The sequence below is a fragment of the Solanum verrucosum genome, unplaced genomic scaffold, assembly GCF_900185275.1.
Source record: "Solanum verrucosum unplaced genomic scaffold, falcon-dt-bn FXZP01000165.1, whole genome shotgun sequence".
NCBI lineage: Eukaryota > Viridiplantae > Streptophyta > Magnoliopsida > Solanales > Solanaceae > Solanum > Solanum verrucosum.
This window is the reverse complement of record NW_026020340.1, coordinates 2,706,781-2,723,559: the sequence shown is the minus strand read 5'-3', so window position 1 is coordinate 2,723,559 and position 16,779 is coordinate 2,706,781. Positions and strand designations below refer to the sequence as shown.

At 34.4% G+C, this 16,779-nt stretch overlaps 2 protein-coding genes across 2 annotated transcripts; one reads left to right on the top strand and one right to left on the bottom strand.

The window, feature by feature from the left end:
• Positions 1-3,164: 3,164 nt before the first annotated feature.
• On the bottom strand, positions 3,165-3,740 carry LOC125837276 (protein SKIP34). The gene has a single exon (XM_049516442.1). It carries the CDS (start codon positions 3,632-3,634, stop codon positions 3,341-3,343), a length of 294 nt encoding a protein of 97 aa, XP_049372399.1. The 5' UTR covers positions 3,635-3,740; the 3' UTR covers positions 3,165-3,340.
• Positions 3,741-11,993: 8,253 nt separating this feature from the next.
• Positions 11,994-16,526, top strand: LOC125837269 (protein ecdysoneless homolog). Its single transcript, XM_049516434.1, has 5 exons — positions 11,994-13,269; positions 14,045-14,365; positions 15,063-15,196; positions 15,767-15,933; positions 16,214-16,526. The coding sequence occupies exons 1-5, from the start codon at positions 12,131-12,133 to the stop codon at positions 16,391-16,393; spliced, it is 1,941 nt and encodes a 646-aa protein (XP_049372391.1). The 5' UTR covers positions 11,994-12,130; the 3' UTR covers positions 16,394-16,526.
• Positions 16,527-16,779: the final 253 nt, after the last annotated feature.

Sequence of the window (16,779 nt, the reverse complement as noted above, 5' to 3'; positions counted from 1 at the left end):
TATTTATTTTAAAATCTGATTAATTCAAATTCAAGTCAAAATCTTCTACAAAGTCTGATTAAAGATACAAAGTAATTCTATCCTCTAATGTTTGGACAAATAGGAAAGAAATCGCCTAATATTTTTGCTTGCCGCAACATGATCAATTTCGAATGGTTTTCCTTCACATCCAAGCTAAAATCCATTGGAACTTTGGATTTTCATTTTCTCCCTTAAAATTATTGCAAAAGTATAATTACTCTTTTTTCCTCGACAAATAATTTAGAAAGTTTATCCTTTTAATACTTTTCCAATGCAAGAAACTGCCTTTTAGAGATCAGATAAACATAAGATTAAAAAAATTACTATTAAAGCCAGATAAAAGTTTCACAGATTCTAAACAGTAAACTTCACAATTAATATCCTGCAAATGTCTGATTGGAGTAAAGCTTACTTTAGTGCTCTCTTTTTAAGATCCTCATCTTTCCTCAAATCTCTTTGTATCATGTTTAAGTTTTGCTACAATTTAGACCAAACATGACTCACCCGCAGTTTATCGAGAACATAACTCTAGATAAGAGAATATAAGTAATTTTGACTTGGCCTAGTGCAAAAGTATGATAAAGATGTGCTTTTGTGATATAAAGATTGGACTCTAAAAGTTGTGTGTGTGTGTGTGTGTACACATAAAGGAGATGAAGAGTGATTCAGACTCCAGAACACAAGAAAGATCATGTGCAACATTTTATATATTTCAAGGCAACAACAGCCCATGCTTAGTCATTTCACAAAACCTCTGACATCCCATATATACAATGCCAATGAGAATTTGAAGCTTCTCTTGAAAGCTAATAATTGTAGTATATGATTAGATAAGAACTGTAACCTAAGAAAGGAGTTTTTCAATCTCCATGAGATGGCTAAATAGTTGAGCCATCAAGGTTGAAACCCAGACAACAATACTTGGTGTGTTACCATTCCACCTGCTTGTATATGGCGAACAAGATTACCTTGGCAACTTGCCTGTTCGTGGGCTTTGACAGACTGTCTGGTGGATCAGTGAAGGTATGCGTAAGTTGGTCAGGACACCAAACATGACTAAAAAGAAGTATTGAAAGACTATTTATGATGCTAGAGCAAGAAAACAAAAGATAAAAGTAGAGCTAGCCGCATGTCTTAGGCTCAGAATGGAAGCAAAATCATTATGATACTGCGTCCAAAATCAGTGGCAAAGAACAACCATAAACAAGTAAGAGTTAATAACATCATGCCTACTAGAAAAATGAAGCAACATGGAACTGCCAAATATGTGGAAGCTATGTCAATCATAAACCACTAGCAGAAAAGACCACATGCCTTCTCAAGAACACATTTTGTCGTATCGAAGAAAACACAACTGTATCACTGATTGGCTGATTGCAGAATATCTACTATCGAACAATATGTGTTACATGTACTTTTACGCTACTGAATCACATATTACTCCATCAATAAGTTCTAGTGAACCAACAACAACTTCAGAAAAAGATAGTAATTTGGACGTAAGAAAACTTGCAAAGTCATCTTCAATAAAAATCATCATAAGATCTCTTAGTGTGTGTCCTATATGACTTCCTAGAGAACTCAACTGCACATTTTCAATATCCTACGATATTTGACATGATGCATGAACCATTTTAACGATTCAATGATGTTAGTAACACATAACAACCTTTAGAATAATTCTATGCACTCATTCATATTGAGTTTAAGTACCCAAGCCTTAATACTGGCAGAATATACCTATGTCCTACATGTGCTTAAAGGAAACTCCTTAAGAGATAGTTAGGATCTGACTGTCAATTGCACAAGGCAGTATGGTAGACACAGAGGTACAAAAGAGGTAAGGCATACAACCTTCAAGTATAAGATATATGGCTTTATGTGTCAGGTGTTAGTACATGATACAAAAAGGAGATAGTTGCAAATGGAAACATAGTCAATAAGGTCTATATTAGTGCGCCATACAACTGTACATGTTAGGGAACATAGAAATTTTGTCGTGAAGTTTTTAAATAAGCAATACAGAGAAATAACCTATCACTTCTCATTTTCTATAATTTGTCCTCAACTTTCAAGCTAATTGTACTCGATCTTCATATCGTTATGGAGTCCTTTACAATCAAAAGAAAGAAAACATATACTCAAAAAGCATTTGCCTTTGCCTTTTAAATCACCACCATACAGATCCTTCTCCATACATACAAAACTTTTTAAAATTTTAATGTAAACATATGAGACAATCAGTATCTACTTGGACCATAACTAGATAACTAATTCTATACTTGGATAGAAATTTATCACATAGCATAAATTGCTGAAGTTAAGGCATATCAAGCTTGCAATGGCTCTGACTGAGAAATGTCTACTACATGCATTCAATTTGCCCTTAGAGACTTCCTTCTTCAGAATCAAAGGTACTAACAGAAAGAACTAAACAACTACTCAGATATCCTATTCTAGGCCATAACTAAGCATCTAGTGTTCAGCTTCTGCTTCACTTATATGCAATTTCTGACAACGGGTGCCAGGGCAGCATAGGTACTACAATACAGCATATGTCAAGAAACCCCAAATTTCTTGAGTCTTACAGAATACGACAAACTCAAAGGCTGCAGATAAAACAGTGAAAACCTTATGGCAGATCACACATCCAATGCACACAGAACATCCACTTCTACTATTTGATTCATCTAAACGTTATTCAGGGATAAGCTCAAAACCATTATACTCAACCCCAAAAATATAAATTACAAACTAACAATTCACGCAGCAAAATCAGTATTCTACTACTTTTTTCTGCTGACACTAAAACATTACGAAAAGAAATGGCTCCAACTAGAGTGGAAGGTACACATCAACTCCAACTAGTTTATCATTGAAGTTTTCTTGAAAGACTACGCCTTTCAGCATGTGCCACCATTTCCTCATATCAATTTTGCTGTTAGCGAGAACACAAATCACACTCATAGAGTTGGTTTGGGTGTGTAGATGATATATACCTAAACTATTGCAGCTGAAATAGCTTTCTTACAAACAAAAATATCAACTTTTAACAGCAAGCCATTGCACAACCAATTTCCATTCAGCTCCTCGACCTCGAGGAACTTTATTATAAATTACTATACTGCTTAGTTCCACTATTCGAAATTTATAATCCAGATTAACACCAAGCTTAACACATAGAACAATAAAATTGAAGAGTATTCCAAGTTCAATTGATTAACAATTCTATATCACACTGAAGAATATACAATTACAACACACATGATTACATAAAGCATGAAACCCTAAAAATCCATTTTAACCACATAAATCATCTTTACTTCGAATTTACCACTGCTAGGGTTCTGACTTGCTGTTCTCTGTATCGGCGCTTGAGGTAACATTCCAGAATTTCCATAACGCAGACGTACCTCTTCATCTCCTCCAGCTGCCGGCTCAGCTCCGCTTCCCGAGCCCTAGCTCGCTCCAACCGCGCCTCTGTCTCAGCTAACCGGTCCCGGAGGTTTTCAACTACCACGGCGTTCTCGTTCGCCGCCGGTAAAGTTCGGGTCCGGCGGGTCGGGTCGGTTAAGTCGTCTTTTGACGGTAATCGTTGACCGCCGTAACACATTTTGATTGGGAAATTTGGAGTAGTGTTAGGAACTTGTGATTTAAAAACGAGAATTAGGAAAGGTGTAAGGGCTCGGTAAAATTACGAGATAACTTATTTTATAATTAGTTATTTCGAGATTATGATCTTTAACATTATATATGAGTTAATCAATCTAATAAATTTCACCCTTTATTACTTGAGTGATTTTTTGTTAAATTTTATTTGAAGGGTGTCAATATTTTACCCTCAATTTTAACTAGGGAAAAAGAACAAATATACCCCGAACTATCACAAATGGTATGTTAATACCCTTCGTTATACTTTAAGGTTGTATGTACCCTCACCGTTACTCTTTTGGGTTGTGTATACCCTTAAAACTAACGGACGGACACGTGGCTTCATCTCAGCCATTTACTCGATTTTATTTATTTATTTACCTAAAATAAAAAATTCACCCGACCCACAACCAAATACCCTTCATCTTTTTTGTGAGAGAATATCATTGATTCCTTGCTAATCCAAAAAATAAAAAATAAAAAAAATAAAAATAATTCATCTAGAATAAACTTAATGCATCCTCCTTAAAGTTTAGACAATAACAATGAATCAACCGCTTTCAACAAGACAATTTTTTCAACTTTGTGCAAAATTAAAATCAAAAGCTTTCCAACACAAAAATATGGTGCACTTGGTTCATTTCATCAAAATCTATTTCAAGAATATTTTTGAACCCTTTTAATCACAACAAATCAATTTGAGCTCAATTTTATTTTTTTTTCAATTGCAAATTTAATTTAAAGCTTGAAGCTTTATCCGTCAATGGTGGTAGTATTTTTAACCCGTTTCAACAACAACTAATTAATTTAAGTTAAAATTTTCTTATTTGATTGCAAACCCACTTTTCTTGAAGCTTTGTCTATCAATGGTGATAGTATTTCCAACCCCTTTCAACAACAACAAAACAATTTAAATTCGAAATTTTTTATTCTATTGAAGACCCACTTTTAAACTTGAAGTTTCGTCCATCAATGGTGATGGTATTTCCAACCCCATTCAACAACAAATCGATTTGAACAACAAATTAAAATGAGTCTCTTGTTTTTCAATGAAATAACAAGCTACTGTGTCTTTGTTTAATGAGATTTGAAAATGAGCTGAAAATGAAGATGTATTGAAGAACAATTTCGTGTTTTGTTTGATTTAAAAGGTTTTGGGTTATGTTTTAATGGAGGAGGGCTCTTTGTTTTTATTTTAATTTAAAATGTCATGGTGTTTTAATTTGGGTCATGGGTGGGTAAATGAAAGATGGGTGGGTTTTTTAATTTTAGGTAAAAAATAAATAAAATCGGGTGAATTGTTGAGATGAAGTCACGTGTCCATCCATTAGTTTTAAGGGTATACACAACCCAAAAGAGTAACGGTAAGGGTATATGCAACCTTAAAGTATAACGAAGGGTATGTACGTACCATTTGTCGTAGTTCAGGGGTATATTTGTCCTTTTTCCCTTTTAACTATTGTAAATCTCACGCTAATGAATTTCTCACAAAATTAATATTCGAGTTTGATTTAAATACGATGGCAGTAATATAGTATTCAATATAATATCAGATCATGTATTTTAAATCTCATTTTGTGGAAATTTACGGAGTATTATGTTGTTATTATTGTTATCAAGTTATATATGACAATTATAGGGAAAAGACATAATTTATTTTTGAATTTATTTCAAAAAATTAGTTACACATTTAAACTATTATAACGATCAATTATACACTTTTAAAGAAAAAAAAAACTCACTTGAGAAAGATAAATAAATTAATCAAATCCTTTTTCCAGCCCCTCTTCTTCTTTTTCACACCCCACCTATATCTTCTTCTTATTCTTCATTTTTATTCTTTTATTTTTCATACCCTATTTTCATCCACATCACCCCACCTCCCCAGAATCATCTTCCCCTCCCCTCCTCAATCATATACTGTTTTAATTCTTCTCCAATTTTACCATATATATTATATTCTATTTTTCTCTTAAATTTTGTTGGTGGTTGATAAAATTGATGTCTGAGTTTTAAAAAAAAAATATGGTGGATTTATTGGTGATGGATGGTAGGTGGCAAAGAAGAGGGAATTGAAGGTGGTGAAGAAAAAAAATTGAAATTGATAACGGTGGAAGTGATATTTGAACGTGGATTTTGTACTTTTTAATGGCGATGATGTGATATTAGCGATGAGTTTAGTTATTGGTGTTGAATTTTGTGGTGGTTCTTTACAAGTTTTGTGGGGATGATGGTGGTAGTGTGACTCCGATGGTGGGTTTGATCGTATGTGGGGAAATTTGTGGTGTCCACTTTAATTTTTGATGGTGAAATATATGAATCTGGTACTAATATGATGGTAATGGTGGTGGTTCCATGGCGGTGTAACTTGAAGAAGAAATAATTGAATGACATGTAGATTTTTTTTTGAAATCTAACAGGACATCTAATGTGGTAGTGAGATGACATTGACATGACACAAGTATGATACACCTCACATTGTGAGAATAGTGTTATACGTCTTATAGGTAAATAAATTTACTCTTGAATAGTATTTGGGTGTAATTGGTCAAATGATAATTTAAAAATATAACTAACTTTTAAAAACAAGTTCAAGGGTGAATTTCTGCAATTATAATTGTTGATGCTATATGAAACTTCAAGAATAGATTATACACGGACCCTACGACTACGTCATAAAGTAAAATTTCTTAGTAATATCCACTACAGTAACACATTATTTCCAGGAACAAACCAAGAAAACAAGAAGCAATTTCCACAAAGTGTATTTTCCAAGAAGGTTCATTGGAGCTACATCATAATTTCAATTGACAAAAAGTCTCACTAAAATAATTGACATGACATGACATTTTGTCCCTTCACATTCTTTACCTTCTATATATATATATATATATATCTAATGCACAAAGATAACACACACACACACACACAAATTCATGTATACACAAACTAATTGTAAAAGAAGAACTCCAACTACTTTCATGACAAACTCTACACCATTCACATTACAATATGTTCAAACCTTGTTGATCATATTCAATTTTATTGCTTCAATATATCGAGCATATTCTAATAGTCAATATTCGTTCTTAGCTTTCATCTTTTTCATATACTTTGGTGCTTACTTGGCAAATCACTTATCGTCGATATATCGAAGCCTTCCATCGAAAAATAAGTCTTTGGAGAAGAATTTGTTGGGATTTGCTATATGGTTCTTGTATTCTTCCATTATTTTTGGGTTTGTGTATCAATTTTATCCATTTTTTGGATTTTGGGCTGGTCTTCCTATTCATGTTATAGCCATAATTATCAGTGGAGTTGTGTTTTATGACTATGTTATTTGTGATAATCAAGATGGAGATAATGGTCATAATTTTAGGTATTATGGTAGTAGCAATGATCAAATGAAGACGAGTTATTGTGAAGAAAGATGGGAGGTCATTTGGGAAAAAGTTTGAGTTACTAAGGACATTTCAAAATTCTATGTACGGAATTCGAGATAGAACCGAATCACTAAGGTTTATATATTGTACGCAGTATTACCTAAAAATGTTTTGAGTTATTAAAAAGTAATAAGGCATGTTTGTTTGTACACAGAGTACCAATCTCAATGTTATGTGTTAAATTTCCCAAAATCAGTTTGAGAAAGACAATTATATGTAAATTTGAAAATGAATCCAAATTAAAGCTCTTCAAATCCAATAATTATATATTAACTAAAAATCAAATGACTTTAAAAAGGTTAAGATGTAAATTAAACAAATTGTTTTTCAAGAGAACAATGACAAAGCTAATTTGAACTTCCCACAGTAGGGAGCAAGAGCTATAATATTAGGCAGGGGTTTGGTGAGCCCAATAATGTATGAGTTAATAAACTTGACTATTTATAAATTTCAAATTCCGATATCGCCTCTAATAGAGAAGAGTGTGCGATCACAAAATTTTTGAGTGTAGTAAATATAATTAACATACATTATCACTTTAATTTATGATTTAATCATAATAAATTAATATGATTTAACATAAACACGTGGACTTATTTGAGAAAACAAAAAAAAACATTTAGTAACAGAAGTAGATATAAATATGATGTAGTTTGTGACATACAAGAATTTGATTTATCTAAGTCAAAATCTTAAATAAAAGATATAGTGGTTTCTATATATTTGTTATATAAGTTAAATTTGAAAATGTTATAATATACAACTCATATATAGATATTAATGAACACTAGAAATCATTCTGCGGATCATGTGTAAACATTAACCAAATGTTCTTAGCTTGTCTCCTCCTTTTCTCATGACATTAAGGAATACCCGATAATTCTTTGGGGCATATTGATCAACATGTAACATGTTATAATAAATTAAATTTTACTAATAATATAAATCTCTATCAATCGCTATCAATACATATACCATACAAATTAATTTGACAAATGGACTTGGATGATTTTCTATGTTTTATTCGGAAAGAGCTAAAATTTCTATCAATTACTATCCACATCACTATATGTATACAATACAAATTCATTTGATAGAGGACTTGGATGTTTTTCTACGTTTTTCTTGGTCATATGCTATTTTCTTATGAGTAAAAATTTTGTATATCAATAGTTTAAAATGATTTGAATTTTTAAATCTTTTATAAGATAATTATAGGTAATTTTCTTGAAACATTAACCTGTAATCTAAATAAAAAGAATTTTTTTTATAACAAATTAAAATATACTGACAATGTGTAAGAAAAATAATCTGTTACGCTATTCATGGATATATTTATTTACCATATTTCCCTTATGAAAAGTAGTAGTGAATTTCCATGAACCCACCAAGAAGCAACAATGCACAACTTTCAACCATTATATGAGGCATCTTCCAAGGGAGTGCAAAGAAAATTCCCAAAAGTCTTTGTCAAGTGATTTGACATAAAATTTGTCCATTTATTCTTTATTACCCGCCCCCACCCCCCCCCCACCCTATATATAGTTATATACAATTTTATACAAATAATAAATTACATCACAAGAACCCAACTTTAGTTTTCAAATTAAAGTCTTTTTGACTCTTAATTTCTCTATTCATATTTCATTTTCAAACTTCATGCATACAACAATCAACAACAATCATCATTATTGCTATGGAAATGAAAAAAGGAAGAAAAAATTCTCCTCCATTAACTACTTTTACGCTATTCACATTACTTTGTGTTCTAACCTTCTTGATCATAAATCGAGAGTATTCTAACCGTCAATATTTATCTTTATTTCTTATCTCATTCGTATATTTCAGTTACTTCTTGGCCAACTACTTATCGTCTATAGCTAGAAGTCTTTTACCAAAGAAAAATAAGACATTGGAGAAGAATTTGTTGGGATTTGCTATATGGTTCTTATTTTCTTCCATTTATTTTGGGTTTGTTTATCAATTTTATCCACTTTTTGGATTTTTGGCTGGTATTTCCCATTTATGTGATGGCCATAATTAGTAGTGGAGTCATGTTTTATGACTATGTTATTTGTGATTATCAAAGTGAAGATGATGGTCATAATTATTGGAGGTGTTTTGGTAACAATGACCATATGAAGGAGAGTTATTATTATTTTGAAGAAAAATGGGAGGTCAATTAAATACTACTTATTTATTATTTTGAATAATAGACGTGAATTCAATTCTTTCGTAATTTTGTTTGTCCTTGATCCTTCAATCGTAATGAAATTATGCATTAGATCATATAATTTTTTCTAATTTGAGAACTCACGATTTGTTTAATATTTTTTCGAGAAAATACATAAAACCCCCCGAATTTGGTCGGATAACTTACTTTAGTACTTAAAATACACAGACGTTTAAATACCCCCTTAACATCTTTGAAGTGATTTTTTTCCACCCTAAGACTATAACACCACTCTCACCCGCCACATTATAGCCTTGTAAGCACCACATCATAACCTGTAGGCACCATGTCATTAATTTTTATTTATTTTTTACTTATTCACTATTTTTTCTTAAACACTTTCTAAAATTAATTATATAAATTGATTAATTTATAAATGCATACCCCCACTCCCACCCCTCTCTTTCTTCTTCCTTGTTGTTCACCATATTCCAACCTTCAATACTTTCTTTTCTTCTTATTCTTCACTATTCAACAATTTTTTAAGTCACTTCAAAGAAGAAAATTTACTATAATATTCACATTATCTTCTTCGAACCCTCCCAACAAATTTACCCACTTGGAGAATGGATTTTTTTAAAGCCAATTTTTTCTTGACAACTCAAATAAGAAATGAAGATTGCATAAGAAAGTTGATCCAAAAAAAAATATAATTTTTATGAGAAATGTTTGAATGGATCTAGAAATCAAAATGGGTCACTCAAAATTTAAGAAAGTTTATATTTGCCAAATCGACACCAATAATATAGAGTGAAATCGACGTTAATAAAATGACATTGGTAGTGAATTTTACGGATTAGTAAAAGACTAGTGGAATGAAAATAGTGGATAGAGGTGGGCAGTGGCGGAGCCACCCTAGTATGAAGGGGTTCATCTGAACCTCTTTCGGCGAAAAATTATATGATTTATACATGGTTAAAATAATTTTTTAGGTATATATAGTAGATGTTGACCCCCCTTCGGCTACTTCGTGTGTCTATTTTTTAGATTTTAAACTCTCTTATTGAAAATTCTGGCTCCGCCACTGAAGGTGGGGGATGAAGATAGAGGAAGAGGTGTTTCAATGGAGAAAGATGTGGACCGAGGAAGACAACAAAATGAAAAGAAAAAAAAATTAAAGAAATTAAAAAGGGGACCCACTAATTTCATTTACCTCTTCTTAAGAAAATTTACATATTTTAAAGATTTAATATATAAAAAAAATTATTTAAATAATTTGTTATATATAGACCAACAAAAAAAGGTCATGTGTAGGGCTTTAAAAAATTAACTTTTTTTTTCTCTGTTTTCACGCACTTTCAGGAGAGTGCACTCACTCTCTCTGCCACATCAATCCTCAGGGGGTGTTTTAATAACTTGAAAGATGCTAAGGGGGGTATTTATCCATTCGTATAATTTAAGTGCTAAAGTAAGTTGTGCTGCTAAGTTTAGGGATTTTTTTTTTTTATGTGTTTTCTCTATTATTTTATGACCAAAATTCATGCACATACTACTGAAGTTTACATAAATTAACCAAAATTTGGATCATTCTATATAAACTTTAGTTAAAATGCATGAACTTCACTCAAACGTAATAAATGAATATAAGTTAAAGAGAAAATTACGCGGTTAAGCAAACTTATATTACTTAATTACTCATCATAGCTATAGTTTGTTATAGTTACCATTCGCGACTAACATTATACATTAATTACGTGGCCTGACTTCAAGTTTGTATAATTAGTCACGTTTGTATATGTATAATTCATCAGAATATACAAATACATATGTATAATATATAATTATCTAACCGATATATATATACAATTCACCTCTCTCGCTCGCCTCTCTCCTCCCAGTCTCCATGTTTGCATCGCATTGTTAAATGCAACATTGGATCGTTCTCGTCATTACAAATGCGATTCAAGCTTGCATTTGACATCTCTCCCTCAAAACCTAATCACATGAAATTGATTTCACATATTTTAAACAAAAAAAAATAATAAATAAATGAAAAACTGCAGAAATCCAATGATTAACAATGGAGAATTTTGGGAAGATGGTCTATTTAATGAAGAAGCTAATTCAAATTGGGAATGCCGCATGGCATTTTAACATTGGTTGGATGTTGTTTTTTAATTCCTTGACGCGTCCAACCTGCGTGACAACACTGATGGGTATGAAACGGGTCAAAATGATGTATTTATTGTGCTTTTAGATGGTTTCGTGGGGTAATAAGACCCTCGCAAACTTAAGGTGTTTACTTAAAAAAAAGATATAAGTTTCATAGGGTAATTATGTATTTCCTCTATGTATAATATATAATTATCTAACCGATATACATGTACAATTTACCTCTCTCCCACTCTCTGCTCTCTCTCGCTCACCTCTCTCCTCCCTCTCCCAATCTCGCTTGCCATATATACAAATACATATGTATAATATACAATTATCTAACCGATATACATATACAATTCACCTTTCTCCCACTCTTTGCCCTCTCTCTCACCTCTCTCCTCTCTCTCCCAGTCTCGCTCGCTTCTCTCCTCCCTATAACATGTAGGTACGAATTGTAATTATCAAATTATAGTTATGAAAAGTAATTAGACTATTTTTGAGTGGCTTATATGTGAAACAACGCCAAAATCGAGCAGACCAGCCCGACCCAAACAACTAACAAAACCAATATTAGGCGGGACGGAAAATTCCCGAATTTTCGAGCTTTCAGTCTCTACTTGTTCTTCCAAATTCCAGAACCTCACCGTCACCGGCGGTCAATTTCCCGGCGACTCAACATCCAACCATGGCGGAGCAAGACCCTTACGCCGCCACTTCCGCCAACATCTTCTCCCAGAAAAACTCCCGTCCAGCCGACGACACCGTATTCTTCTCCATATACCCAGACTTTACCTTAAACCCCACTTCTCCTCCACCCACCATAACTTCTCAACTCCAATCCCTTCACCTCCAAATCCTCCAAACTCTCTCCCCTTTCACTTCCAATTACATATGGCAACACGAACCCTTCAACCTCACCCTTTCCCCCACCCCCATCCCTCCCCATCTGTCCGGCAAACTCCGGTACGGCGACAACCTCGAAGACGAATGGTTCGTTGTATTCCTCCTTTTCCAAACCTCAAAACACTTCCCTAATGTGTCAATTCGTGTTTGGGATAGTGACGGCGAGTTCTTGTTGATCGAAACAGCATTTCATCTCCCCCGTTGGGTTAACCCGGATACAGCGACGAACCGGGTTTTTATCCGAGGTGGGTTTCTTCATATTATCCCTAATTCGGTAATACCCACAACCCCATCTATCCATGAGGGGTTAAATTTGTTAAGAAATGAGATTAGTACTAGAGCACCTGAAGGAGTACAGCGTCAGTTAGAGAATAGGTTGAAGGAGTATCCGGATAGAGCGGAGAAGAATGTGCATAAGGTTAGGGCTAGGGTTCCGGTGTCAGTTGCAAAAGTGTTAAAGCATGAGCCTTGTTTGATTTCCCTTGCGGTTGAAGGATTTTACGATAGGGATATTGATACAATGAAGTTCGCAGCGAAGATGGAGAGGTTTTTGGGGAATGGGGGTAGTGGGGAGGAGCTGGTTCGAGTTGTGGTTAGGATGTCTAGGGCAATGTATGCACAGTTGGTGCAGCAGACATTTCAGGCGCCGAAATGTTATCCGGCTTTGCCACCTAGGAGTGATGTGGGTGCTTATATGGAAGCTGAGCTGGGAATGAAGATTGCTTGTGGATTTGAGATGATTTATCAGTTGAAAAAGAGGCAGGGTATGGAGGGAAAAGGGAGTACTTGGGATGCGTTTAGGCAGAGTCTAGAACGGAGTGGGTACTTTGAAGGGCTATTGCCAGGATCGAACGAGTATAAAAGATTGATGCAGAATGCTGAGGAGTATTACAAGAATAGTTCACTGCATGCGAGGGAAAGGTATCTGTTGTGTTAGTTTGTATAAAAGTTTTTTTTATTTGTAAAATTCTAGATGATGCACATTGACGACAGATTAGAATTTGGTACAACGGGGTTAGATATATGGACTTTGGTGTATATGTATCTAATTACACACTGGCATGTTTTAATGGTACTGTTATTAAGTAACAAACAAAAATGTTGGTGACATCATTAGGTTATCACTGATAATATCTACAGATTGGGTAAAATATTTCTCAGTATTCATATTATCAGGATAATTTCTGCAGATCGGGTTAAAAATAAAATATGGTCATTGCATTATTAGGATCTATCTGGTGCCATTTGCAGCTTCACGAGTCCTAGGCTAAAAAGTCTCTTGTGTAGCTATATTCGTTGATGATATGACATCTAATGACTGCCCATCCATGGAATTTCAATAATGAGTTCAAATTGTTGTTTACTTTCCTAGTTTCCTATGTGTCCTAGATGTCAAAGGAAAACTTGTGTATGCATAAAGGATACTGTATTTTGAAAGATCTGAATCTCCTGGAGAACTTGTTAGTCTTTGAATATTTACTTCGTGCATTACTGAATGGGAAGCTTGAAGATTCTATGTAAGTGACATGGTTATATTGTTTACTACAATAGTACTTTTTTCTCTCTGCTTGATTTGCCATTTTCTGCTCTTATTGCTCAATGTGCTGATATTACTGTTTTTATGATTCTTGTCTGAGATGCCCTTGTGTGTCATAAGCATTCCTTAACCTGCTACTAACCAATATTGAAAAAGCAGTGCTACACTAAGTGCTCCAGTGCGAAGAATAGATGAGATCCTCGCCCTTCCTGAGTCGGCTGATGACTTTAAGGATCAGGAGCTACCACCATCTGATGATGATTCATGGCTTTATGGTGGGGAGGATGAGCTAAATGCTGCCCTTCAAGAGAGGCAAAAGGAGATGGAACTTTACAATTCAAAAAGGAAACAGAAATCAAAAGAGCAGGATGGGCCCAGCAATAGTTCTGATAATTTTGATCTAAAAGATATATCGAAGTCTATGCAAGCATTTGTCACGAAAGTGGCCAGTTATGAAGGTGCAGAGGTTCCAGAAGACAGGTTTTTGTCCTTCATTTCTGTCATTTCAACATGTGGAGGGGCATAAGCTTTTTTTTTTGGTTACATTGTAGCATCTTATAGTTATAGTTATATTTTGGGTTTGTGCTATTTTGATTTTACTTGCTAAGTATAGTGATGGGTTTGTACGTATTCTGGTGTGCAAGGGTAAAATTAGATCAGATAGTTATGAAGCTTGATGTTTTATCTCAATTTGGTCATGAATATTAAGTTCCTTGTAATAATAGATATGGATTCCTCTACGAGGGTGGCTGAGTTGGTTGAGCAAGTGATCTCCCAAATTGGGGGGGGGGGGGGGGGTCACTGGTTTCAAACCCTCTGCATGCTTTCTTGGTGGAGTTCATCACATGGGGCTTGCCTAGTGCAGTTTACCTCTTCAGTGTGGTTATTGGGCCATTACATTGAAGCGAGGTTTACCCTGTGTGCTCCCCAAGGGTAGCGGTTACGGGTTTCCTTGTCAACAACTAAAAAAATAGATTTAAAGTTTAAGGAGGGGTAGTTTGGTTAACCCAATCGTCTCTAGATTCTTTTTTAGCAGCATTCTTTGAAAGGGATGCAATCAGTCAGACTGGAAGATGGACGCATGTCCTCCTTTTTATCATTAAACCCCTTACACCACAAAAAAAACATGTGCCTCTCCACCAGTAATTTATTATGGCTTATCCTCTGTCTCCTATAGGAATGAAAAGGATGTGGACTTTGATGTGGATCGCTTTATGAAAGACATGGAATCGTTTGTGAGGCGTCAGGGCAATGAAGACACTGGCAGTGATGTTGATATAGAAGAAGGATCATCATCGGATATGGAGTTCGGTGAGTGAGATTTTTTTTAATTTCAATTAGTCAATCTTTTTGGTAGCACTGGTAGAATGTTATGTATTAACTTTACATGCAGATTAGAATTTGTCGCTTATTTGTGCTATCGGTGTGATGTGAGGCTTGTTTCCCATAGGTTGGGCTTGGTTGGGATAAGGTAGTGGGGTGCCATGTCATTTTCCTCTTTTGGTGAGTAGGTAAAGTGATAGTAAGAAGGCTCAGTTAACCCTCCATGGCAGCTTTTACCTGTCCAATTTTAATCTGTCCAATATTGATAAGTCACTCTTATATAGGGAAGTCAACCAGGTAGTGTCTCTCCCCTCTTCCTGGAGGAAATAACATAGTACTGGTGAATGGTGTGAGTTCATCTTTTGTATTCCTCCTTCACCTATTCTACAGTCCTGCTAAAAATACTATAGTTTTATTTTTTTAGGTGGGTGGGATGCTCAAAACTATAACATGTTCGCACATCACAAGGAAAAAAAATCACCTTGTACATGTCCTCCCCCTCCCTCTTTTAAAAGAATGCTGAGTAAGAAGAAAAACTGTCATCTATTGCACATGCAGATGAATCTGAAGATGAGAGTGATATTGCCGAGCCGTTTGATGATAATGATGAGGGAGGTGCCGCTTTCATGCATTCGTATTCGGACACTCTGAATGAAGAACTGAAAGGAACCACACTAAGTAATACCCTTGTCCGTGCAAATGGAGAGTCCGTCAAGAAAGATGAGGTTAGTCTACACTCATGTTTTCTGATCTTTCCTGGAGATGAGGTTTCAGCTGGTAGCAATATTCCTGCTATACTAAATTTACAGTTGATTCATTTACCCCAAATCGTTCATCGTTGACAAACTGTTTTATGTGGGTAGAGAGTGGGTTCTTGTAAAGTCATGTGGCTTGTTGCTCGATATACCCCGCTATGACAGAAAACATGGAAATTGTTATGGTTCATTGCATTTCTATTTACGGCTATGTCGCTAAGGTCATTCATTGAACAAATATATGTATCAGGGAACATCTACTGCTGCAGAAAGCATGGAAGAGGATTTCACTCCGGTAGATGTGGATTTCAATCTTGTAAAGAATTTCCTGGATTCGTTTTCTTCTCAAGATGGACTTCCAGGACCTGCTTCTAACTTGCTTGGACTTATGGGTCTACAGCTACCACCAGATGCTAGCAAAGGGAAATAACCATATTTTTGTCAAGCAGTTGAGACAAAAATATACACTAGTCTTTGGTGATATTTCATGTATAAATTGAGACAAAAATAGATTTTTTATTGTAAGAGTAGAGAGATCCTACTTGTTTCCTCTTTTCTCTTTTCATTGCCTTTTTTCTAACGGCAATCTTTACAATACTACGTAGTACGTATGTTTAACTTCAATGGAGAAAAAAGGTGGAAAGAAAATGAATTTAACTCCGTTTTTGTTTTTTTTTCTCTCTAGCCTAACGCTTTTATTTATCAACAATTTTTCCAATCCAAACGAGTAAACACTTAAAATTTTTCTTATATTACTCTTGTAATTAATTTTTTTGAAGGTGTCATAAAATTCTTAAAAAGTTTTTTTAATGGGAA